The sequence below is a fragment of the Grammomys surdaster genome, unplaced genomic scaffold (assembly GCF_004785775.1).
Source record: "Grammomys surdaster isolate TR1022 unplaced genomic scaffold, NIH_TR_1.0 220, whole genome shotgun sequence".
Classification (NCBI taxonomy): domain Eukaryota; kingdom Metazoa; phylum Chordata; class Mammalia; order Rodentia; family Muridae; genus Grammomys; species Grammomys surdaster.
Window position 1 is genome coordinate 9,270,807 of NW_021604665.1, and position 27,110 is coordinate 9,297,916.

Below are 27,110 nucleotides of genomic sequence, written 5' to 3' on the forward strand. Positions count from 1 at the left end.
TCGTGTACAGCTTCCTGGTCCTAAGCAGCCTCTACTGCATGTTCTCATCACTGTGAATGAGCTGCTCTGGCATGCCTTCCCTGTCATGATGTACAGAAAACATGAAGCAAAATCTTTCCTCACATAACGTGTTCCTATACGGTACTATAATAAGAACAATGGAAAGCTAGTGCAGAGTCAGACTGGAATCTGAAGAAAGATACGGCTGGTGGAAGAGCACTTTCTTAGCATGCATGTGGTCCTGGACTCTCAGCACCACAAAAGAAGAAAAAGTCTGAGGTATTAATAAACCATGGGAAAGGAAGAGAAAGAAGTTCAGCAGGAAGAAAAACATTCCCTTTTCTCTGCTTCAGAATAGCTGTGATCACTGGTTGCCTGAGCAATCTGAAGATGAACACTGCCAGGAAAAGGTCGTGGAGGATTTAAGCCACACTTGTGTACATTTACATCACAGATCAAACAGGAGCCAATCTGGAAAGAGAATGGACTGCATGCACATCTGACCAGCATGACTCCTGAAGACAAAGACCTCAGGATCCCTGCAGCAGCCAAAGAAAAGCAAAGGCCAGGAGGCCTGGCATCCTACAACTGAGGCTGTCCCTGGAGCTGGCTGGGGTGGCGCCCAGAGACTCTGGGATTGTGACTGCTGGCAGCCACCAGTGCCAACAGCTTGTTGTGCAGCCCTAACTCTGAGCAGCCAGGGCAGTTTTCCAAAGGCACCCCAGTGGCTGGCAGAGATTTCAAAAAAAAGGAAAGAAAGCGGGTGTGTATGTGTACATGGAAAGCAGAGGGTGGGGCTAGTGAGACAGAATTTGCTTCTGAAAAAATATTTTCATTATCAGATAAAATGGAGAAGTTTGCAAACAAATCTGTTTAAAAGGGGACAGGATTATGCTTTAGTAAAAAGTTAAATTATTCACTGAAGACAATATCTGGGTATGGGAAATACTGTTAGTTTTTTTTTTTTCAGCTTTGTACGACTTTTTTTTTTTTTATGAGTGTATTGCCTTTAGCATCAGAGAAAACAAAACTATTTTCACTTAAGAAGAATGGGGAGATACTGGCATCCTACTAGTAAACAAACGTTTTGGGTGTGTCTTGACCCAAAGGCTAGAAATTGTGGAAAACACAGTACTAGAAAAGCCATTTTAATGACACTATGAGACAACTGTTCTGAAGCCTCTTACTTGAGTGATAACCTTTGTTAGGAGTATCTATAGCTTCTTCACTAATTAACACTGTTAACGTTACAGGGTCATCTTTTAGTCACTTGATGTGACTGTCACAAACAGCAGTTGTAAACACAGAGCACTGAAAGCAAGAGTGATTCTGTAAGACTCTGAGAAAACACACCAACCTTCTTATGATTTCTAAAAGTCTGATTAATCCCAAATGTTATGAAGATCATCATATCCCTCAAATTTAATTCATGAGAAAGTTCCACTTCTGTAAACCTTTTTACTGACTTTGTCTCCTAATAAAAAGTACACTTGCAACGGTAAAGATGCCCGAGGAACCAGTATGGCTGGGCTGCCTCACACAGTACTCAGAACAGTTCCATAGCAATTCCCAGACTTGGTGGCTTCAGCCTTCAGCCTTTCTCTGGACTGCAAAGGTATTCGAGAACACACACTGCTTTATTTACAGTGCGTGTCAGAAGGCTGCCGCAGCACTCTTTTATCCCAGCACTTCAGCAAATATTCAGACACATAGACTAAGTATGTAGCTTAAAATGGCTTTAAAAATATACAGAGGGCTGGAAAGCTGGGTCCGTCGGTAAAAGCACTTGCCATGTGTAGTGGATGAATGGCAAATGTCCCCCACAGGTTCATATATATGAATACTTACTTGGTCAACAGCGAAGTAGTGCTGTTTGGATAAGTTATGGATCTGTAAGGATGGAAAGTCTTGTGAGAGGAAACTTTGAGAGTGTACAGAGAGAAAAAGCCTCTTCTCACTTTTAGTTGCCTCTCCCTGCTTTCCTGTGTGTGGATAAACATGTGATGAGCCTGCCTCCTGTTCCTGACACCATGCCATGCCTTTGCCACGATTAAAGACCCTCCCTCTAGAACCATAAGTCCAAATAAACTCTTTCTTTCCTAAGTTGCCTTCGCTCACAGTATTTTCTCACAGCAGTAGAAACCATGGTAGGCTGCCAACCTGAGTTTAATCCCTGGAACCCACGGTATAAAGAGAAGAAGGACTCCTGAAAGTTAACTTCTGACCCCCATACACATGCTGCAACACAAACACACCTGCACTCACATGCACAAGTCACACACATATACATAAACACATTTGTAATAAATTTCAAAATTAAGTAATTTAAAACATATTAAGAGAGCCAGCTAAGTGTAGTAACTCACGCCTGTCATTTCATCACTAGACATACTGAGACAGACAGATTACCAAAAGTTCAAGGCTAGCCTGATTTATATTCTGAGTTCCAGGCCAGCCTGAGCTATAAAGTAAAAACTTGTCTCAAAAATGGGGGAAAGGTAGGGAAAGGATCAGAACAAAACCTATGTTGTTTCAGATACGGTTTTGGTACCAAATTAAACATGTTTGGAAAGTGGGCATTCTCAGAGCCCTAGGCCACAGTGTTCTGTGCAGAGTGACAAGCCTCTGCTGCCAGCAGTACACTGCTCACATATAAACACTGGAGTCCACTCACTTGAGTAGACTTTTCTTTCTAAATTAAGGAAAGGGGGGGAAGGGGAGGGTCTTTTTTTTATGAAAGTATTATTCATTCTATTAAAGTTTGAAATAGAGTTTAGCAATTATACATAGTTAAGCTAAATAAACAAACTAAGCATTTCTGACAGAGAAAGAGGAGCTGTAACCATAGAGAGATACACAGGGATCCTAACTAGACTGATAGTTCATTTTCTAAGAGGAGTGACAGATATTTAGGTATCTGATGCTTTAGTCACACTATTAAGAAAGACACAGAGTACTACTACCTACATACATGTTCTGAAACACCATGTTACCTCAAGAGTATATATAACTTTTATGTTTCAAAGTACAACTTTTGACAATAAAAGCTAGGTGTAGTGTTATATATCTGTGCTTCTGGGACTTGAGAAGGGGAGGTAGGAGAATTCAAGGCCAGACTCAGCTATGTAGTGAGTTCCAGGACAGCCTGGAATAAGATAGACCCTGTATCAAAAAACAAAAGAGTATTTCATAACAATGTTGACTTTAAAAGCAACCTAAATTACTTATAAGTGATTTTCAATAAATACGAAAACGTCTGACCTAAAAGGGACTTGGCTTCACCTGAACTATGGTCCTCTAGCATCCTCTAAGCCAGGAGAAACCCTTCAAAGTGCCCACATGCATCTGGACTGGATGCTACTGGGTATCTGGGACACTTTTAACCTGAATGGAGATTCTGAACTTAGCTGTATGACACTTACTAGCCTTCATTCGAAGCTCTGGACAGGCCAGCCCCAAATAAAATGACCACAAACTAGCTCTCAGCCACACAGCTAGTGAAAGTCACCACAGTCTCTGCCACAGCTGCCATAAAGCTGACTCCGTCCTAAACATCTCAGCCGTCACCAGGAAAACAAGGGACACGCATGGCAGAGGGAAACACAGACAGACACGTTCTGCAGAAAAGTGTCCGAGCGTTTACACAGACATATTCCTTTGACTTATTTGCTGCTGAGTAAATGCCAATTTTGTTTTCTTGCAACAATCCTGAAAGTAACTTCATGTTTCAAGGGCAGGAGTCTTAATAGTGTCCTACACGTTTCAGACTTTTATGTGTCCAGTATCTCATGACATTTTTCACCACTTTTTACCCAGTGATCATCACAGTATCCCAAACATAAGTGGAAGTAGAAATATGAACAGAATGTCGGCTTCTGACTTTTTCTTGAGAGACTCAGATACACTCTACTAATTGAGCATTGATCAGGGAAAATCTAAGATCCCAAACTCTGCAAAACCTGAAGTATGCAAATGAGTTTACATTTGACCTCCACCAAGAATAAACAGAATACAGTATCTACTGTGCACCAAGAACTGAACAATTTTATCAAAACACAACCTAAAGGAGGCACATACCATAATCCCAGGAAAGGATGAACCAGGGGGAATAGTTCAAAGAGATCCTGAGATGTCTGTGTGTGTGTGTGTGTGTGTGTGTGTGTATACACAACATAAGAGAAACAACGTAAAAGGAGGATCCCCGTGTTACTCCCCACCTCTAAACCCAAACTTTATTTTCACAGTGTAGTCTCTCTTAAATGCGTATCTTAAACATAAAGTTTTCCCAGAGAAAGCCTCAAGGTTTTATGAAGAGTAAACCTCACACATTAAAGCATGCTAGTGTCACATAATGGTTTAGAGTAACAGATAAACACACACACACACGCATGCATGTCCCCAAGTATAAAATGAGAACAAGCAAAACTAATAAAAAAGCTCACAGGCTCATCCTCATTGGAAAATTCTGTCATATACATGTGCAACAGAAGCTGTATCCTACCCTAGTACTTGACCTCCATTCCTCAGAAGCATCATACTTCTTTAAGGGTATCCAGAAGCACGAGAGAGAAGTCTATGCACATTCAGGAAAGTTAGCTGCATCCTAGATGGAACTTTCCCTAAGGACACCATCAAGCTAGTCATGGAAGGAATGGACAGCTGGATGATCCTTACATACAAGTAGCTTGCTACAGGTTCTATGTCACCTTCTATAATCTGCCTTTAAAAGCACCCTGGGGAAGCAGAAATGAAGTTGAAACACCCTTCGTGCCACAGTCTTCCAGGACAGCATACCTGTAACCGCTGAACCACACCTGCCCGCAGGTTTCCAAATCCGTAGTGACACTGTGATCGCAGAGTACTTTCTGAGACCTCTTCATAGGGAGTCTGCTCGATTTCCCAGTCAAACTCTTCATCCTCATCATCAGCTCCTTCCTCAGAAATGCCAGAAGCACCTAAATGTTATATATTAGTTTATTGTTTAAAGTTCTGAGGTATCTAGGTACAATGAGAAGAAGAAGTTGCTACAGGGAAAATGCCTACACTGACCAAGACAAGAATATTCACAGCCCCACAGTTCACGATGGCCAAAAGGTGGAAGCAGCCCAAATGTGCACCACAGTAGGAGACATCATCTACCATTCAGTGATGAAGGTATGTGGACTTCTGTTTTAACACAGATACACCTCATAAAAACACTGAGTGTAAGAAGCCAGACAAAAAGGAACACACACTCTAGAGTAGTTACGTAAGCAACTCACAGTTGGGCAAATGGGGAGGGTACTGGTGATCTAGGAAGGATGGGGTACAGTACCTGGGAAGAGCACGGCAGGATTAGAGTAAGTTTTAATCCTAGGGTATTGGAAATAAATAAACACTACAGTTCAACACCTAGCAAAGTGTTCGTATTATGTAGCTTTTTCAACTACACACTTCTGACAAGACAGAATGTTTTAATTGACAGAGAAAAAACGTGACTGGGCTACTCATCCACTCTGGTCCTGCCTTTGAACTGGGATACCAGATGAGCTATTTTCTTAGAACACTTAACGTTCCCTTTTTATTTTCTTCACTTGAACCTTTTTTCTCTGATTTTCTATCCTCAGGTCTCCTCCCCTAGACATAAATTATCACAAGCATTCCTCTTTATCTTCATTTCCTCCCAACAACAGTAATCATACCTATTTCTTCCACAAGTGGTTTGGCAGACCTGGATTTTCTTGGTGCCAGGAGAGCAGTTAACATGTTCAACCCCTCAAAATGCTGGCCAGGAGTTTCCTTGGGCAATCGAATGGTAAAAATTCCTTTAAAAGAAAATGTTACATAGTTAGATTAAAATATTCAGACTTCATAAGTACATATAAGGGAAATGTAAGTCCAGGTAATATATAATTCTGAGGAAAACCTTTGTTGCTTCCGATGGAAGTGTTACAGCTTTGCTCCAGGGGAGGAAAGGTTTCCCCAGTGCAAGTGTTACAGCTCATAAGGGAAAGGTATCTTGACAGTCAGGAGCCAAGGAATATACAAAGTTACACATACGACAAACCTCACACAAGAGATTTACCGGGAGGAAAAACCCAGGAGGGAGGCAGCAAAGAACTCAACAGAAGATGGGATTTATATAAGTTTTCTTGAGGGAGGTAGGCCGAGGTGGGGGTGGAGGTGTGGCAGAGTGTTCTAGGATGGCCTGGGATTAGAGGGATTATGTGGCCCAATCCTGGGGCAAACTCAGGGATTAGTGGATTTTTTTTTTCCTGAAGGACAAACCTAGCCACTCTCTTGACATCATGGCCTGGGACAGCCATTAACAGCTGGGAAGACATCAGGGAAGTGGGGCAAGGCCTGGACCTGGGGCTCCTCAGGCAGGGGGGCTGGTCACTCTTGTACCTGGAGTGTCAGGCCTAGCGTCCTGAGTAATCTAGGAGGTTTCTAGGAGCGGGGCTTCTCCCCACTGCAGGAAAGGCAGTCTTGCAGCTTGCATTGGCCAGAATAGCCAACAAAGTATATACATGAAAAGAATCAATATCCACAACATGAGAAGAGCTCAAAACACAAAATACTCAGGTGGGCTGGAAAAAATGGCTCAGTTGGTAGCACTTCTCACATAACCAAGGATCTAAGTTTGAATCTCTGCATATACAATAAACTGAGCACAACATCAAGTACCTATAACCCCAGTGCTGAAGAAATGGAGACAGAACCCCTGGGGTTTGTTGGCCAAGCTGAAGCAGCAAGTGCCAAGTGCCAGGTTCAGCGAAAGACCTTGTCTCATTAGGAAGACTGTACTGAAGGAACAACTCAAAAAGTCCATCCTGTTGTCTACAGCCACATGCACGTACACAAACACAAACTGGGTACAAACCACCTACAAACACATTCACAGAAAAACATAGACAAAAAACAACCAACCCAACCAAATGGCAAATAAACACATGAAAAAAAATGTTCAGCATCCTTAGCCAACAAGGAAATGCAAACTGCACTGAGATGTCAGCTCAGCTCAGTCAGAATGCCTCTTAGAAAAAAATCACAACAGCAATGCTGGCAACGACACAGAGAAAAGTGACCTGTTAGAACACTGCTAGTGAGAATGTAAACTCACCTCACCACCTCGGAAATCAGGAAGGATGCTGCCCAGAATACTAACACCAGAACTGCCGTATGAGCCAGCTACCATTCCTAGGTATAAACCTTAAGGAGTCCAAGTTATCATGGCACACCTAGATTCCCTACAGCACATTCACAACAGCCAAGGTTATGAACTCCATCCAAGTGTCCATCAACACATAAATAAAAAATATGTATCTACGCAATGGACATTTACTAGTCATAAAAGGAATGAGATGGTGTCATGTGCAAGAAAATGGATGTAACTAGAGATCATATTAAGCAACACAAGCCAGACTCCAACATGCTTTGTCTCATCTGTGAACTACAGTCTTTTTATAGATGCATGGACAGATAGACAGACAGACGGACAGGCAGATAGACAGACAGAGATGATGAGTAAATAGATGATAGATAGATAGATAGATAGATAGATAGATAGATAGATAGATAGATAGAGAAATAAATGATTTTCACATCTCTCTCTTTCTGTTGTGTGTGTGTGTGTGTGTGTGTGTGTGTGTGCATGCACACACAAAAATATGACCTCATGTATAACGAATGAAAGCTAGGGAAACTAGGGGAAAGGGGAAAAGATACTAGTAGAACAGGAAAGGGGGAGAAAAGAGAAAGGAAACAGTTTGGAGTAGTAAATATAGGATATACTTGAAAGAAATTGTTTTCCTGAATCCCAACACCATCTGCAATGACTAGACACCAACAAAACATTTTAACTAGATTATTTTAAAAAAAAAAAAAAAAAACCTAATTCCTTATGGGATTCCAAAATTTTGCCCTTATTATAGATTTAGTAACAATAAATCAAGAAAAAGTCTTAAAAGGAGCTTTTCCAAAGTTGTCTCTTCGATCAGAAGTTACTGTGTCCAAACCAGAGAAAGCTTTAGTGTCACCTAAACCATCTTAACCTAGTCAAACTATCCAAGCTCAAAGAGTTTCTACAAGTCAGTGGCTGTGGAGGCAACAGCGCTGCCTGACAGTTACTGACAAAATATGTATTTCTGGACCATAGGAAATCAGGATACCTAATCTGAAAAGTAGCATTGGCTTTAAAACTTCATCAAAGCAATTATAGCTTAATGATTTCCTTAATAACTTGAGAGCTCTTCTTACGTTTTTTGAGATAGCTTTGCAATGTAGCCCTGGCTAGAATTAAATCCACATGAAACTATGCTCCTATCCTGAGCACCAGGATTACAAGTGTGCACTCCCACTTCCAGCCCACTGTGTTAAGTGTGCACTCCCACTTCCAGCCCACTGTGTTAAGTGTGCACTCCCACTTCCAGCCCACTGTGTTAAGTGTGCACTCCCACTTCCAGCCCTCTGTGTTAAACATTTACCTCTTGCACCACACTGACAGACACGCAATCCAACCCATCAAATACAACCCAACCCAGACGCCCCTATAGATTCAACACTTCAACTCTAAGTACGTTACATTTTGTTTTGCTTTTTAGGGTTTATTTTATAAATTGTGTGCACATGAGCCCGTGGAAGTGCCCGTGGAAGCCACAAGAGGGTGTCAGATTCCCTGAAGCTGGACTTACAGCCACTGTAAGCCTCTGTGTACTGCAAACCAAAAAACACTGGTCCTCTGAAAAAGCAGAATATGCTTTTAACAGCCGAGCTATCTCTGCAGCCATTAAGTTTAATAATTTCATTGCCATATCCACAGCTAGGACAGCAGCACCCTTACACTTCAATATCACATCATTACGACTGAGAATTTAATCATGTTTCTTTACATTCATTCTCCCCGGCCCCTTACCCTAGCTCTTACTAGTTACTGAATAAATTACATAAGAGTACTATACGAGCTACTCTTTTTAGATTAAAAAAAAAAAAACTACTACTATGCATGCATGGGGTGGGGCGATGGGACAGGCTGTGCTATAATTCACGTGTGGCAGTCAGAGCACAGCCCTGCCCACTCAGCTTTCTCCTTTACCTTTACATGGGTTCTGGAAACTAAATTCAGGTTACCAGGTTTGCTAGTCAAGCGCCTTTACCCACTGAGCTCCCTTGCTGGCCCCACAGCTACCCTTATTCCAAACTCAATACAAAAGAAAACAGGAGCTCCTATAAGAGTAGAATTCATGGGTTTTGTGACTAGCTTAAAATGGAGGCCTATCAATCATGAAAAGAAAATCCAATTACTCTTAAATTTTTTCCATGCATAATTTCTCATCTACCTGTTATTAAAATTTAAATTTGAAAACTGTTTAAGAAATTTTTCAGTCAAAAGCTTATAAGTCATCCATCCATTTTAAAACCAACCATTTCAAGTTGACGTTTACTTTAAACATGTGTTAAATATAGAACAACTCCATATCAAAAGTTTCAACCAGAGCTCCCAAAGTCTAAACCTCCAGCCTGAGAGCACAAAGGTAGGGACTCATGTCTCCATCTGTATAGGTAATTGGGGGTGGCCTTGTCAGACATCAGTGGAAGTGGAGGGCCATCGTCCCCGAAAGTTTGGATTCCCTAGTGTTGGGGAATTCGAGAGCAGGGAGATGGGACTGGGAGGATGTTCAGAGCACACCCTCATAAAAATAGGAGGAGGGGGTATAGGATAAGGGGGTTTGGGGGAGAATGGGAAAGGAGATAACATTGAAAAGTAAATATGTAAAATATCAAAAAAAAAAACAGATAAAAGGTCTGAAAAAAAAAAAAAAGAAACAACTCCAGAAAATTAAACTAGAACTTTTGATTCAAATTTACCTTAAAGATTATTGCAAAATACTTTAAAAGACTGACAAAACTGCTACCTGTCAAAACTCCATAGATAACAGGCACTAAACATAAAAAAAAAAAAGTTATGCAGCATATAGCAATTGCTAGACATCTGAAAGTCCTCCATCTTTAGAGGTACTATCACATAAGGAATCCACCAAATCCTATCTAAGACTGGGTCTATGGCTCAGTCAGTAAAGCAACTACCTTACAAGCAGGAGGACCTGAGTTTGATTCCCAGAACCCAAATGAAACTATAAGATGCAATGGTGCATGTGTGTAATCCTCCAGCTGGGGAGCCAGAGACAAGAGTGGTCCTTTGGCTTCCATCTGCACGTGTGCACACATATGAACCCATACACATATACAACTCATACGCACACATATGAATCCATACATATACAATCCCCTCAACACACCTAGCCTACATACGCAGCTGTACACTACCATCTTTGGAGTCAAACTGCCACCATCTTCAGCTCTGCAGGCCTGCCCACAGAATGTCATAACAGATGAGCCTATTGACTCTTTACCTTCCCTCACAGAGTGAGAGGGCAGGGAAGGTCATGGGACCCTCATCTGATTACCCAGCCACCACCATCCGAACCAGTGTATGTGGCTGGGGGTGTGAGGGAGCTAGGCTGAAGGGAGGGAGTTCAATCTATGTAGCCCTGGGGAAGCCGTGCAGATAGATAGTCTAGATAGTGGGTAAGGCCCAAAACCCCTTACCCACTACTCTGTAACTTGATAAACTCAATGGTTCCTCAGTGAACTTTGGTAGAATCACATTTAGTTTTGCAATGGGACCTTAAGAGAATGTCCCTTCTAGGAAAGGAATTTTAGCAACACAATACACACATACACACACACTCCATCAAAAATCCCAAAGCATACCTTTATCTGCATCATAGGATCCCTGCTCAGATCCATTTTCTACAATCCTTCCAGGAAGTGTTAATCTGCAGATTTAACACAAGGAAGGGGATCGTCAATCATAGCATAGCCTTAGCCATCAAAATCTACCCACCATTCGAATGGCAATTGTTCAGTACCTCTTTCATATTTTGCAAGCTAAATAGCCTAGATTCACTCTTCAACTAAGAAAATAAAAATCAAAGATGACCCATCTTTCCATTTGAATACTTTAGTTACCAATAAAATAGAGTGGGGGTTAGGGGGAGAGCCTCACAAAAAGTTAAGTTAGCAAATGCATTTATATTTGTCCTGCTTTACTTTTTAAACTTAATCTATAAATTAAACTTCATCTTAGTTTTATAGGTAAAGAGAAAATAGTATATACAAGGTTCATTACTATCCATGATTTCAGATATCCATTGAGGAGTCCTGGAAGTGTCTCTCATAGGTAGGGAGTGATCTACTATATTTTCAAGTTGGCATGCTAATTAAGACCTAATGTGGCTACCACGTGAGCAGTGGAGAAACCCGCTTGACTGCAGCTTGACCCAGTTGAAAGGCAGAGGGCAACTGATGAGCAAGTTAAGGAAGAAGACTCTCACAGCGTCCACTGTACAAAGGGGTTAATAGTTCTGCTTAACTCAAAGTACGGGTACCAAAATTAAAATGACATGTGCGCATTTAAGAAGTTGCCTGCCTATCACAGTGAAGGTGGCGAGTATCAGCTACCGCTACTGTTTTGGTTCAACACGGAGAAAAACCTAGACTGGCAAACCCTAAGTACTTGCTCGCATCTCCTGGCAGCCAGGCAGAAAGAAATTGGCTAATCTGATGTCAACCGGACCTGGGAAGTACAGGAAAGCAGATGGCATGCGGGCGAGAGTCAAAGGATCGACCCACGCGGGGAGGTCACCACGCAAGGGGGAGGAGCGGACATGTAGTGAAAGAAAAGCACAAGTCAGGAAGGATCGAGAACGAGGGTGACAGGACTGACACTGGGTGGGTGGCCCCGTGCTGGAGGCGGGATCCACAGATGCCACAGGAGGCGATTCTGCGGCAGGCAGACTGCGAGCCTGGAGGAAGCCGCCGCCAAGGCAGCAGCGAAGAGACCCGCGAGTGTGTCCGCGAGGCGCGGATTAAGTCGCGAGCGTGGGCTCCTGAATGAAGGAGGCGCGCAGGCGGCGGGAACTCGCCTCAGAAAGTACGGCTTGGCGTAGAACTTGAAGTCCACCCCCTCGAAGTACACGTCGAACTCGGAGGCGCGCGCGTGGGGCACGCGGATGGCGACGGTGAGGAAGTCGTGGTCCTGGGTCAGCTCGAACGCAGGAGTAAGCATCGCTGCGCGCGCCTGAAGCCACCACAGCCCCGCTAGGCACACGACAAGTGCCCACGCGACAGACCCGCGCCGTCTGCCACAGCGCTTCCGGACGGAGGCGGAAGTGAGAGCGTATGGGGGCCGGAAGTCCCGCCCTGCGCCAGTCTCCTTGGAGACGGACGCTTTCTCTAGCTAGGCGGAGTTTTTAAACAGATTGAGAAAAGAGGCCCTGGAACCAGGCTTGTTACGAAACGTCCATTGAGGGAAATTTTTCGAAGAACTAGAACTCTAACCGGGAAATTTGCGGACTAACGGGAACACGAAGTCGCTTTAGACTCACTAACGTCTATGGAGAGACTTAGAAATTATTTAACTGCCTTATTTGTTTTTTTTTTAAGTCAGCAAAGTGTTTTTGAATTTCTATGTGGGCATTTCCCAGTTGCACGACCTTAAGCTGCAAAACTTCTCTATACTTCAGACACCGCTTCTATAAATGGAGGATAATATTAGTCCAGATTCCTCAGGTGCTGTGAGGACAGCATGGAGTAGTCCATGAGGAGAGCTATATCCTTCAAGTAGTCGGCACTCAACAAGCAGAGGCAGGTTTGCAAGTAGCCACAGCCACATCCCTACGAGGTTCCTTTCAGTTCTTACCTGTAATGCAAAAACTGCCCCACTGGTCCCCTCTCCTACCCCTTCCCTCAGCTTCCTCTCTCCTTTTTAGTCCCTTCTTTGAATAGTTTTCTAATTAACGAAGTATGTGGAGTACACGTCCTCTAATCTAACCCACACTGCAAACTCCAAGGAAAAGTAAGCTGAGAGGTTAAACGGGATCAGAATCCAGATGCCTAGTCAGCGCCCACTCTGAAGAATTGTGCTTCCTTTTGCCTTTATTTCACTTTTCTCTGTCTTCATACACTCGTTAGAAACTATCTTCTGTCTCTTTTTTCTTCACCTTATTCTTTTTAGTCCCTCTGTTATCCTCACTCTCCCAACGCCTTTTCCACTACTCTCCTTCTTCCCCCTTATATTCCCTTAGACTTTCTGCCCCCTCATTTCTTTTACAGGAACTAGCAGAGTCCTAATCTAGTCTTGTGCTGGCTGGTTTATGTCAGCTTGACATAAGCTAAAAAATATTTGAGAGGAGGAGGAAAGCTCAATGAAGAAAACATCTCCATAAGATCGACTGTAGGCAAGCCAGTGGGACACTTTCTTAATTAGTGATTGATGGGGAAGTACTTAGTCCTTTGTGGGTGGGGCCATCTCTGGGCTGGTGCTCCTGGATTCTATTAGAGAGCAGGCTGAGCAAGCTCCACGAGGAGCAAACCAGTAAGCAGCTCCCCTCCATGGCCCCTGGATCAGCTCTTGCCTCCAGGTTCCTGCCTTGTTTGAGTTCCTGTCCTGACTTCCTTCCATGATGAACAGTGATGTAGAAGTGTAAGCCAAATAAACCCTTTCTTCCACAAGTGGCTTTGGTCATGGTGTTTCATCACAGCAATAGTGACCCTAACTGAGACAAGAATTCCCCGGTTGTGAATGTCAATAGAGTCACTGGGCTCCGTGGCTTGCACCTGTAATCTCAGCACGCATAGGGGGCTGAGGCAGGAGGATTGTGCAAGTTTTTTGACTAGCCTCACCTATATAATGAGTTTCAGGCCACACTATGTATCCTAGTTTGCTTTCTATTGAGATAGAGACCATGACCAAAAGTTACATGGGAAGGAAAGGGTTCATGTACCTTACTTTTCCAGGTTCACAGTGCATCCTCCAGGAAAGCCAAGGTAGGAGTTTGAGACCTTGGAGGGTCCCTTAAAGCAGGGACCGTGGAGGAACACGTCTTTCTTACTTGATCACCTTGTTCTTTTACATAAGGTAGGACCACCTACCTGCCCGGGGGTGGCATCATCCAAGTAAGTTGGCCTTTCCCTCCTCAATCAGTAACCAAGAAAATGTCCCCATAGATGTGCCTACAGTCCAAATTGATAAAAGACATTTTCTTAATTGAGGTCACCTCTTCCCATATGACCTTAGCTTTTACCAAGTTAGTAAAAACTAACCAGTACTCTGAGCTATGCAGTGAAACTCTAGCTCAAGACAACACTAATAAGAACAAAACCAAATAGTAAATATTGATAGAAAGGGTTTAAAGCCATTTATTTCCTTTGACAGTAAAAATCCCCAGATATCCACAAAAGCCTTCTTGACATCTGGCTTTTTATGATTCTAGGGAAACAATCTTAACATTTAATTGGGACTCAGAAAAAGAAAATGTTAGCATGAGGAGGTTTCCCAGCTACATGGCAGAACTACAGTAAGTGTGTTCTGATTCCTCCTCCTCTCTGGCAGCTCTATGAGGAAGCCATTTATATTCTGTTCCCTGGCACAGGGTCACACGATTTGTCAGTGTCTCGGCGGGCTCCAGGTTAGTCTCATTCTAGGTCCAGGCTCCAAACCCGTAAAGAGCTGGGACCTCTCATATTACCTCCTACATCTTGGGTTCACACTCAAAGGCCAAGCTTGCCTTCTTTATGCCGTGTGAATCCTTAACAGTAATAGATAATCAATTCTTACAATGAATTGATGCCAATCTGGGATTAGTAAAACCCTTAAAAGATTCCCCTGAGATAGCCTCTGGCCAATTACTCCAAACTCATTTCCCTAGAAAGAATCTTTATATCTACCATGGGACCTCATTCCTGTAGGTCACAAGCATTAATGTTTTTAATTATTAATGACAGGAAATTAAATGAAACAAGCTATGTGATCCACAATGAAATTCTAACTGAAAACACGTGACAATTTAGTTGTACTTTTCCTCGGTACTTGATTTGACAAATACACACACACACACACACACACAGAGAGAGAGAGAGAGAGAGAGAGAGAGAGAGAGAGAGAGAGAGACTGTATCATTCAGTACTGCTGTTCTTTAGTAGGGGTTTATACAATATTTGCTGTATCTCAAAAGTGCTTATATACTGGGGTTTGTCATGTGGGGAAAAGGAGGATTTGGATTCCCTTTTTTCCTTTGTAAATAGTTTTCTTTATTTTTTTTACTTTTAATTGTATTTTATGTGTATAGGTGCTTTATGAATGTTGCACCACCTGTGTGCCTGCTACCTGTGCAAGCCAAAAGAAGGCATCAGATCCCCTGAAGCTGGAGTTACAATTATGAGTCACCATGTGGGTGCCAGGAATTGAACCCAGGTCCTCTGCAGAAGAAGCGGGTGCTCTTAATTGCTGAGTTATCTCTCCAACTACCAGTTCAGTTACTTTTTCATTTGTTTAGTGCTAAGTTACATAAATTATGGAGCCATTCTTCTTTTAAAAACGTAAAGTTCTTTTTTAGCTGATGTACAACTTTGGTTCTCTCTCTCTCTCTCTTTCTCTGTCTGTCTGTCTGTCTGTCTGTCTCTCTCCTTCTCCAAAGTCAGTCCCACCCGCCTTTGTAGGCTCTTTCATATTTCTACAGACTTTTCCATGTATTCTAGGAATTTGTGTTTAGACCCACTTCATAATTTTTCCTTACTAAGGACAAGTATATAACCTGTCACCTTTGTTTACATTAAATCAATTCCCTCTTCAAGTCTAAAAAATATGATGTGACCCATGAGTTTCAAAATTAAACTCTAAATTTAAAAGATAAGTTATATTCTCCCAACAAGAATTTACTAATTCTTGTTGTTATCAAAATAACAATTTATCAAAAAATAATAATTTATCTTTTTAATAGATTGTTTTCTCACATAATATATGCTGATTACAGTTGATTTCCCTTCCCTCTACTTCCTCCCCACTTCCCTTCCTCATGAGATACACTCCCATTCTGTCTGTCTCTCATTAGAAAAGAACAGGCTTCTAAGAGATAATAATAAAGTATAACAAGATAAAATATAATAAGAAAGAGCAAAAATTATCACATTGGACAAGATAAACCAACAGAAAGAAAAAAACTGAAAGAGAAGGCACAACAATCTGCAACCGACTCATTCTGTTCTCACACTCAGGAATCCCATAAACACAGTAAACTAGAAGCCATGCTGTATTTGCAGAGGACCTGAGTCAGACACAGGTTCTGGGGGTTACTGCTTCAGTCTCTGTGTGTTCATATGAACTTTGCTCATGTTGATCTAGAGGGTCTTTTTGGTGTTTCCTCATTCACAGGTTCCTGAGCTCTGAGGGGAGGAATTCGATAGAGACATCCCACTTAGGGCTGAGTGTTCCAAAAGACCAGTTTTTTAATAAACAATTCTGATGTACTGGGAGGTCTCTTAATGGTGAAATACCCCTTATCTCCAGAAGGTGGCGATCATCTAGGCGATTAAAATAATGCTAACTAGAGTATGTTGTAGCCTTTGAGTTTAAAGCAGATAAGACTGTTTATATCTCTAGTCCATTCCCTGAGGAATTTGGGGAAGACAGCAGTCTTCTACATAGAATGGTTAAGCTTGACCACTGTTACTATGTTTCATTTTGTTTCTTATTTTTAAATTTTTATTATTTTTTCTTAAAGACAACATCTTAAGCTTTAGGCCCGGCTGCCCTTAAACTCATCGTGTAACCTGGGCTGACTTCAAACTCATAGCAATTCTCCTGCCTCACTTTTGAGTTCTAGGATTACAAAGGTAAGACACCACACCCGGAAGGTCCTGTTAATTTGTTGATAGAAACCTTTTAAACCTTTACTCTATTCAGAGAAGCACAGAAAGATTTTTAAAACCAAAACTGGTCCCCTGTTCTACACTTCTCTTTTTTCACTTATCATAGCATCACAGAATCTCTATTTTATTATAGTTTTGCTAGTAATATATTTATACATAACTGTACCCTTCGTAGTTATTAGCATTGATACTGATGAGAGAGAGAGAGAGAGAGAGAGAGAGAGAGAGAGAGAGAGAGAGAGAGAGGAGAGAGAGAGAGAGAGAACTGGATAAGGTAATGATTCATTCTGAAGAAGACAAAAATGAAACTAATGCTAGGATCACAAGCATAGATTACAATAGTAGATTCAGAAGAAAATAGTTAAAATGCCAACTGAATCATCCTTTTCCTTAGGGTGCCAATTTTGTTTTTGTTTGAAACCAAGCTCTGTAGCCCAGATTGTTCTCAAAATCACAGCTCCTCTCCTGCCTCAGCCTCTGAGATAGTGGAACTACAGGGTATGAACCTGCCTAGATTAAATAAAGTTAGGGTAAAGGCACGGGTGACCAACAGATACAGGTTAAAGATGCTTAAGAACAGTGACAAAGGGTGCTGCGGTGATTTGAGTGAGGAAAACCACCCCCTCCTTAGGCTCATATACTTAGATGTTCCCAGCACCAGTTGGTAGAACTGTCTAGGAAGGATTAGGGGATATGGCCTTGTTAGAGAAGCCATTATCACTTTGAAGTCCCTAAAAGCCCAGTCTCTCTTTTCCTCCTCTTCCTTCTTCTCCTCTCCTCTTCTTCTTCCTCCTCCTTCTCTTCTTCATCCTCCTCCCCTTCTTCTCAGTATGTAGGCCTTCCTGTCGCCCCACTCCTCACCATAATGGTCACGGACTAACCCTCTGAAACTGTAAGCAAGCCCCCAATTAAGTGTTTTTATGTATAAGTTGCCTTGATCATGGTGTTTCTTCACAGCAATAGAATAGTGACTAACACATACCATGAGTGTGGCACTGATAATGTCTCCAGTAGTTTTTTAAAGCACATTTTAATTTAAGAGTAGCTATGTTTTATTCCTTGACCCAATACTTCAGCCCACTGCAGTCACAGTTCTGAGCTCTGAGCTTGTTTGGGGCTACCAAGACATTAGGTAGATATTTCAGATGCAGTTTACTTCAATTCTAATTTTGTAAAAGGTCAGTGAACATCCAAAAAAGACCCACAATGTCTACATCTAACACCAGTCTATTTGACCTTAGAGCTTGATACGCACACATCAAGAAGCGGTCCCACTCTGTCAGGTGGACAGAATCCTTTGGAACTACTAGAAGAGCATTCAGGAAGCCTCAAGGGCTTCTGTTGTTGCTTTACGTCCTGTTTTTAAAAGACATCTGCAGAAAGTCCCAGTGGAAGACCCTGCCTAGACACCACTAATGAACTGAGAGCCAGAGGGCCTGTCCCTAGCAGCAGATGTTGTGAATGGCTTGTCCCCAGTCCACTCTCCAAGGAGTTACCCAAGCCCCAGGGTCTTCCCACATTCAGTTTGAGGTGCTGTATCGTTATTTCCCTGAATGCTGCAATGAAATACCTGACAAAATCTGTTAATGAAAGAAAGGCTTCATCTGGGCCTACAGTGCAAGGGTCCAGTCCATCACAGCAGGGAAGTTAGAGCAGCAGCAGTGAGGAAGCAGAAGCAGTGAGGGAGCAGAGGTTGATGGATAATGATGCTCTGGTCACCTTCCCCTCCATGTGTTCTCCGAGACCCCAGCCCACTGAATAGTGCCATCTTAACAATGGGTGGTTCTCACCTTAATTAACATAGTCTACAAAAATCCCTCACAGACAAGCCCAGAGGTATCATGGGGATTCTCATCAAGTCAGCAATCAAGATTAACCCACACAGTCCCTGTGTGGTGGCTTCAGTGAGAAATGTCCCCCCATGGGCTCACATATTGGACACTTGGTCCCCAGTTGCTGGTGCTGTTTGGGGAAGTTATGGAACCTTTATTATTATTATTATTATTATTATTAAGTTATGGAGTGCAACCATTATTATTATTATTATGTTATTAAGTGCAACCATTCTTAGGGAAGATGCTATTGTGGGCAGGCTTTCAGGGCTTACAGCCTCACCCTACTTCCTGTCCCCTGCCTCCTTCCCTCTCTGTCTCCTTCCTGTGTAGGGATGAAAATGTGATCAGCCAGCCTCCTGCCCCCATCACCACACCATGACCTCTGCCATTATGAACACTCCCCCTGGAACCACAGACTAAAATACACTTCTGCTTCTCACCTTTGGTCACCGTGTTTTATCACAGCAACAGAAAAGTGACCACTGCAGTCCCTTGGAGAGGGGCATTACTCAGGTTTGAGAACAACTCCTTGAGATTGACTGGATCCCCATCCCCAAAAAACCTCCCACCATCCTGCCTCCCAGTTGTCACGCCTCTGTTGGGTACAGGGATCCCTTCAGAGGGGAAGGTGGCTCGTTGTGTTATACATCCAGAGTTCCTTATGAGATCAGGTCAGAGCTGAGTTTTCCCTCTGTCCGCATCTTTTCCTTACCCTTTTTCACTTTCCTCCTTCTTGTTTTCTGCAGAGAACTTTCCCTTGATAAATTGTATCAAGTTCCCTATCCCAAGTTCTGCTTCTAGGAAATCTAATCTATGACCAAGTCTTGGAAAACCCCTTAACATTCACCATATTCACACAAAACTACTAGGGAAAAAAATATCTTCAGTGTTACCCAAGAATATCTGATTCAAAATAATTCGAATAGCTCTTTATCCTTAATTTAATTAATCTTCTCCATGACACAGAGTGAGGATGACTCCATGTAAAAATTATGTAAATGTGCCACTTCAAAAATTTTAGAGAAATTGAAAATTAACACAACTACTTGAAAAACCATTTGGCTGGATCTATCAAATCTAAACATAAACTCATCTTAGCCCCCTGCGATTCTCTCTGACGCGTAACAGAAATGAACGGTGTAATGGTTAGTGTTAATTGCCAACTTCACAGGATCGAGAATTGCCTGGGCACACCAGTGTGTGCGTGTGCATGTGCGTGTGTGTGTGTGTGTGATCTTAATTACATTAATTGAGTTCGACAAAAGGACCCATGCATTCCTGGCTGGCACTGTTCCCTGGCTGAGTCCTTGAACTGTGTAAAATGGCCAACAAGGGTTGAGTAGAACGTTCGTCCCTGTTTCCTGATCTTAGTTGAAATGAGACCAACTGCTTCAAGCTCCTACTGCCTTGCTTCCCCATCATGATGGGCCGTACCCTTTAATCGTGAGTTGCAGTAAACCCTTCCTCCTTTGAGTTGCTTTAGTCAGTGTTTCATCACGAGGACAGGGGTGGCGTTGGGGGGGGGGGGGGGGATAAGGGATAGGGGTGTTGGGGGGGGGGGCAAGTGGTAGCTGTTCATCAAGATGCATGTGAAAGAATGTTTCGTAATAGCCAAATTAGAAAACAATTTAAATGACTATCAAGAGTAACAGAGGACTAGAAAGATGGCCCAGTTGGTAACGCTAATGCTTACTTAATAGTACAGCATAATGGCCTGAGTTTGGATCCCGGCACCTGTGTGTGTGAAAAGACAACAAACAAACAAAAAGCAGCTGGATGTGGTAGCATATGCTCACCTATAACCCCAATGGGAAGGAGGGAAGGCAGAGAGGTAGAAATAAATGCATCCCCAGAGCCTGCTGGCCAGCCAGTCTAGACAACTGGTAAGATCCAGGCTTGGGGAGAGATCAACTAAAAATGTTTTCCATAGTTGGTTGTGGGGCACTGGGCTGTGACAGGAAACTTGGGAAGGTTGAGTGGGTTGAAGCACCTGAACCTCATACATATCAGAGGTTGGTAGGAGCTTCACCTGCTTCTGACCAGGCCCCTGTCACGTGAACACAGCACCCCACAGAGAGGATCGTGAGAGTCAATCACATAGGGGCAGTGCCCCAAACCCCTCCACATGCAGATGAGGCATCCCTAACATCTCAGACCAAGCCAACAGAAAGCATCTACTGTCAGACCCCAACCCACCCCAAAATGTATATAAGATCCTATCCAGAAAAAAATACAGGTGTGAGAATTACTCCATCAGGGATCTTCTGAGAGCTTCTGTCACATAAGAGCTGTAATGCTTCCTGGGAAGAGAGCTCTTTCCTGAAGCTTTCAGGGCCCACCTCAGTCACTTCCTGCTCAGTGGCCCTAACCTGGGTTCCTGGCTGCTACATCTCCTTTGCTAGCTAAGCCTCCTGCCAGCTCTGAGCAGTGCAGTGTCTTGGCTCTTCGTGTCATGGCATGACAGCTACAGCTGTCATGTATCAATGTCTCCCTGTAGCTGCAGCCACAGAATGCTCCCACTGGGCCAAAGCCACACTGAAGATCTCCACAGATAGCGTCCGGTATGTAGACCAACAGTTGGTTATGGAGACTATGCCACTGTTCTGTGAAATGTAGGTAGGCTTTTTATCTTGGTATCAGAAACACTATGGGCCGTCTAGTCAACATTTCCAGCTATGAGACACAATAATGGTTTCAGCCAAGTCTCTAATTTTAAAAAAAGATTATATATTTATTTACTTATTTAGAGACAGGGTCTTATTATATAGCCCTGCCGGATGTGGAGTTTTATACATAGACCAGGCTGGCCTCAAACTCACAGAAACCCACCTGCCTCTGCCACCTGAATGCTGGGATTAAAGGTGCGCACCACCAAACCTGGCTTAAAGATTTGTTTTTGTTTTTATTCGTAAAGATGAGTGTGCATTGAAGGGCATCCTTGAAAGTCAGAAGAAGACAGCAAATTCTCTAGAGTTGGAGTTACTGGCTGCTGTGAGGTGCCTGACGTGAATGCCAGGAACTGGACTCAAATCCTCTGAAAAGGCAGCAAGTGCTTTAAATCACAGAGCTACCAAGAGTCCTGGGACCTCTTCTTAAAGAGCAAGGTGGAGAGCAATAGGAAAAGACCCCTGACATTTGCCTCTACCCTACACTAGCGTGCATGTATACACACACACACACACACACACACACACACACACACACACACTACAGGCTACTCATAAGGCTGAGGCAGGAAGACATTACAATAACATTCAAGGCCTGCCTGGGGTACATAGTGAGACACTGTCTCAAAATTAATTTTTTTTAAAAATGGAGATGGAATAGTGGTGGTAGAGGGATTGCCTAACATGTATGAAGCCCTAGGTTCAAACCTTAGTGCTAAGAAATAGTAATAAGTAATAAGTAATATAAGTAAAACAAAAAAGTGGTAGATTGTGGTTAATACTGCTGTCCGTCAGAATGAAGGAACTATATTCAGCACTGCGCACAGGCTCTGAATCCACAGAGCCAGCCTACCCCAGACTCACAATATTCAAGAAACAAAATTGCCCATGTTACAGCTCACAGACCTTTATCCCTGAACAAGATGGTATAAAAGCTATTTACATAGCATTAGGTAGAGAGTCTACACATGTTTATTATTTCTTTATTATTTTATTTTAAGACAGGCCCTAGCTGAAACATCGTCTGGGGTTAGGAAAAGCATATGCTTAGCACATTTGAGACCCTGGGTTTGATCCTCAGCACCAAAGAAACAAGCACAACCCTAGAGACAAAGAAAGAAAAGACCACTACTGTCCAACAGGCCCCATGGTTTCAAATGGAGTCAATTGCTGAGCTACTTCATAGTGGAATTTCCCAAATTAACTTTACAGCCTCCTCCTCCCTTCCTTAGGGGGAGGCAGAGGGTCTTAAAGCTGTGAGTTCGCATGTATTTCCAGAGCACCCTGCCAGGGCTCACTGGCTCTCCCTAAATGCGTTTTGATTAGTGCAGCAAGCACAAACGAAAACCAGTCTTGTGGGAAACAACAGCCGCAAAAGTCCTGGCTCTAAGTAGAAGAAAAATAGTCCCCCCTGCAATCTGGAGCTATTTCTGTTGATTACATGGATTGTAAACTCATTTCAGACACTTCTCTATAAAGTTAAAATAGTGTAACAGGCTGGTTTTATATTGCTTTTCCAGAAGAGTCCACATGAGTCACCTTTCTTCCAGACTAAAGACAAATCCTTTGAGTGAGAGGCCCCAGTGAGGCAAATGCAGGTAGCAATTACATTATTGGCAATTGCACAGCATCCAAGCAGTTCTGGGGCCTTCTTCCCATCTCATTTGCTCTTTGCTCTTTTCTTCACTCTCATTTCCTCATATTACTCTGTAAATGCTCATGTGTGTGCAGGTGCACATGTGTGCACATGCGACTGGAAGGCAAAAGACAAACTTGGATGTTAGGAATCATCTGCTTTTTTTTTTCTTTTTTGGTTTTGGAGACACAGAGTTTCTTCATATGACCCTGGCTGTCCTGGAACTCACTCTGTAGACCAAGCTCACTTTAAACTCAAAGATCTGCCTGCCTCTGCCTCCCTAGTGCTGGAAATTAAAGGTGTGGACTACCACCACCCAGCCCATCTGCACCTTTTTAGACAGGGTCTCTCATTGGCAGGGAACTTCCAAAGTAAGCTAGGCTGGCTAGCCATCAACCTCCAGATATCCTCCTGCCTCTGCCTCCTCAGCAACGGGAATGCAACCCATGTTCTACGCTGGACATTTTGCTGTGGGTTCTGGGCATTGGGTCAGGTTCTCATACTGTAGATAAATGTTTTCCCAATAGGTCCATCTCCTGGCTCTCTATTCATGCTCGGTTTCTCTAAGGTAATTTCTGTATTAAATAGCTTTATGATTATAAAAAATTTAATTCATAGTTATTTAGGTATCGTATTCCTTCAGAAGGCACAGAAGGAAGGAAGGAAGGAAGGAAGGGAGGGAGGGAGGGAGGGAGGGAGGGAGGGAGGGAGGGAAAGAAAGAAAGAAAGAAAGAAAGAAAGAAAGAAAGAAAGAAAGAAAGAGAGAGAAGGGAGGGAGGGAGGAAGGAAGGAAGGAAGAAAGGAAGGAAAGAAGGAAGGCAGGAAAGACCTACAACGTATGTCTTCCTGATGTCCAAGTCTCCATCCAACAGAGAAGGACCTAAATGGACATTGTAGAACCAGTTGACTGCACTGCCACAGTTTATGGAATGGGTTATGTTTCTACTTTGGGAAACAATGCCTGGAATTTTCCCTTTTCTTCCTGCAACCAATAGAACAATACTAGTATAATTAAGCCTGGAGCTATTTCTGTTGATTACATGGATTGTAAACTCATTCCAGGCACTTCTCTATAAAGTTAAAATAGTGTAACAAGCTGGTTTTACATTGCTTTTCCAGAAGAGCCCATATGAGTCACCTTTCTTCCCCCAGAATAAAGACAGTATAAATTAAGTCAATAATAACGGCTGGGGTATGTGGGTTGCTTATTGATCTGAGAACAGTTTCTTTAACAGATTAGCAAGCAACACACATACCAGTTGAAGGTGAAAAGCACATGTGTGCCACCACCACCAAAGGCAAAGGAAGCCAGGATGCAGAAGGTGGAGAGACGGCTTCAAGTCACAACATGCCACTCACCAGTGACATGACCAGGGTAGGAATTCCAGGCTTTCTTTATGCAATGGCTAATCTTAATTTGTTAATTTGGCTAGCTTTAAAAAAAACTAAAATCTCATCCTTTTTGTTTAATTGCAGATCCCAATCTATGAGGTAGAATAACCCACATTCAGGGTAGATCTTCATTCCCAGTTAAACCTCTCTGGAAACACTCGGAAGTGTGTCTCCTAGGTGATCCCAAATCCAGCCAAATTTCCAATGAAGACTGATCATCCACCACTTGGAACTAGAACTCTCAATAGCACACCCTGGAGGTATCCTTCCACAATGCATCCAAGTTGGCTGCACATAGCCAACTGCAGTGCAAGAGGGACACTTCATGACTTCTGAAACTTCTGAAACACAATCCTAAAAGACTCATGCTTCCACCCTGGACTCTTGCACCATGTATTGAAGGAAAGCAGCCTCTGTGTAAGATATCCAACTCCTCTATAACCCAACCTAGACCAGGAAATGGCTTTCCTGCCTCTCTGCTACTCAACCACTTTAGTCCAGAAGCCATTCACACAATTGAGGAAGCTACTTTAGACAGTCAAGTCCCAGAAGGGCCATGTGGAGAATCCCCAGTAATTATCTAGATGACAGAAACAAGTCTCCAAAATAAAATCCAGTCATCCGAGCTGCCCCAATCAAGACCCCAGTTATATCACAGAGAAGCCAGTGTACCGTCCCTCATTCCTAACCTGCAAAATGATGAGTGTAAGATGCTTATAAGTCAGTAAGTTTGGGAGGGTACAAAGCCAACACAGACTGTACAAATTAATGCCAAAGGGATCTGGAGTTGGAGAAGTGCTTAAGCATTGGAACAGTTAGAGAAGTCTTGTTTTTGATAAGTCTAGGAGCTGAACAAAGGGTAAGGAGGGCCACAGACAGTGAGGTGGATCCACTATATCAGTTTATCTCATGTGAAGACCACAGGAACTGAGGTCACTGGATTGGAATCTGGCACAAATCGGTGATGATGATGATGAATGCCAAAGAGAAGAAACCTGTCACTGGAAAGGACCATGAAAGCATCCCGCACAACCCACTGGCCTCCAACCAGTCAAGGAAAATAAAGGCTCGAGAATATGCATGCCAGTGCAGGGTTACAAAGCTGGTTGGTGAAGCCATAAATCCTAAAGTCATAACCCCCTCCCAGTAGCACCTCCCCTCTGGGAACCCATGATTGTTTATGGAAACAAGGCCAGTGTTCTGTGTGTAAATGTAGGTAGGCTTTCTGTCCTGGCATCAGAAACACATCTAGCCAACCATTCTATCTACACAGACACAACACTGGTTCAAGCCGGCTTCTCTAATATGGTGTTGTGAATCTCTTGCCAACCTTTTCCAATCCACCCTCTTCATAGTAAAAGTTGAGCCAAGAGAACATTAAAAAGCAAAACCTTGAAACCTTTTACTGTCTGAACTTTCACCAAAAACTCCATTAAGTTTTCAAAAAATAAGTTTTTTATTGTGGTATAACTTAATGTTTTGTAGCATTCACTCTAAGTAGGCTACTTGGGGATTTTTAGTTTCCAGCTATTCGACTGTCAGTATAATTCATAACACTTCATCACCCCAATAAAATCTTTCTCTCTCTCTCTCTACTTGGATGTAACCTTTGTCCATCCCAAGCTCCAGCCTGTTCATCTCATTTCTGATGCTTTAAATTTGAATTTTTCTAGACATTCCACTCCAAGTCGATCACACAGCATGCTGCATCTGTGGCTAGCTTCTTGTGCATAGCTCAGTGTTTAAGGTTCATTCATGTAATTACTTGGACTGTCCCCTCTTATCTATGAGCAGCTAACTACTACGTAGGTAATCCAGATTCCATCTCTGTTCATCAACTGAAACACATTTGCCTCATTTCCAGCTTCTGGCTCTTGAAAACAAGACAGTAAGTTTTTAAAGCACTGGGAATTGCTAAGAGATGTCACAGGAACAGGGCCTCCCCTGGAACCAAGAACTTCTGTTTTCTGGGCCAGGCTGGCAGCCAGCAATCCCCAGAAACCCATTTGTCTCTCTTTCTTCAGGGCTGGAGCTACAGGAACACACAGGACTCCTGGGTTTGTTATGTGTGTGTCGGGATCTGAATTCTACACCTTATGAGTATATGCCGAGCAGTATTAACTGTGGAATCACTTCTCTAGACCCAATAATAAACATTTTATTCAATCATGCACCGACTTGGTTTGGTTTAGCTGGAAGTTAGACACTGAGGGGTAAGTACCCTATCACTGGGCTACAACCCCAGACCAATGCTGAGTGTACTTTGACATACTATATCCCCAAAGGTACCCTACCACACTAGCCTTGAAAAGCATCTTTCTTCACAACACAGACATTTCCCTGAATAATTTTTAGGTTTTGTTTTATCCATTAACTGTTATGTGCCGATACAATCCTGATTTAATTATTGCAGCTGAAGGGTGTGTTGACTAGTCCCCATGAGCCATCCTCCATCAGCGTCCTCACTCCAGACAGTCCAGTTCCCAAAACATTTCAACATGTTTAATTCTAGTCATCTGAGTTGCGGGCAGAGTTCATGCATTTTAATAGTAAAATCATATCCCGTGTTTGCCCACAGAACTTGGCTACGGCAACCCTCTGGTGGCCTATTTGTCAGACACATGATAAAAGTCCCCTCTCTTCCCTCTTTTCCCGTTGCCTTCTTGTTCTTAATCTGACTGCCACATTCGATTCAGACAATCCTGCTTAACCACCAGTGTTGTTTTCCTTGTCCTGAATTTTTCACCGTGATTAATTTTGATGGCTCATATGGCTGAATTTAGAATCAGCTCAGAGACACATCTCTGTGTATATTTGTGAGATTCCCGAGAG

At 42.8% G+C, this 27,110-nt stretch overlaps 1 protein-coding gene across 2 annotated transcripts in view; it reads right to left on the reverse strand.

Moving 5' to 3' along the window:
• Positions 1–12,194, reverse strand: part of Shq1 (SHQ1, H/ACA ribonucleoprotein assembly factor) — a 96,087-nt gene extending 83,893 nt beyond the window's left edge. Inside the window, exons 1-4 of one of the 2 annotated variants that reach the window (XM_028773066.1) lie at positions 11,967–12,194; positions 10,753–10,817; positions 5,682–5,804; positions 4,795–4,955 (exon numbers count right to left, since the gene is read on the reverse strand). In XM_028773066.1, the coding sequence (XP_028628899.1) occupies positions 4,795–4,955; positions 5,682–5,804; positions 10,753–10,817; positions 11,967–12,109 (492 nt within the window). In that variant the 5' untranslated portion in view covers positions 12,110–12,194. The remainder of the gene's footprint in view (positions 1–4,794; positions 4,956–5,681; positions 5,805–10,752; positions 10,818–11,966) is intronic. The other variant, XM_028773065.1, reaches the window with a different exon arrangement.
• Between the last annotated feature and the right edge of the window lie 14,916 nt (positions 12,195–27,110).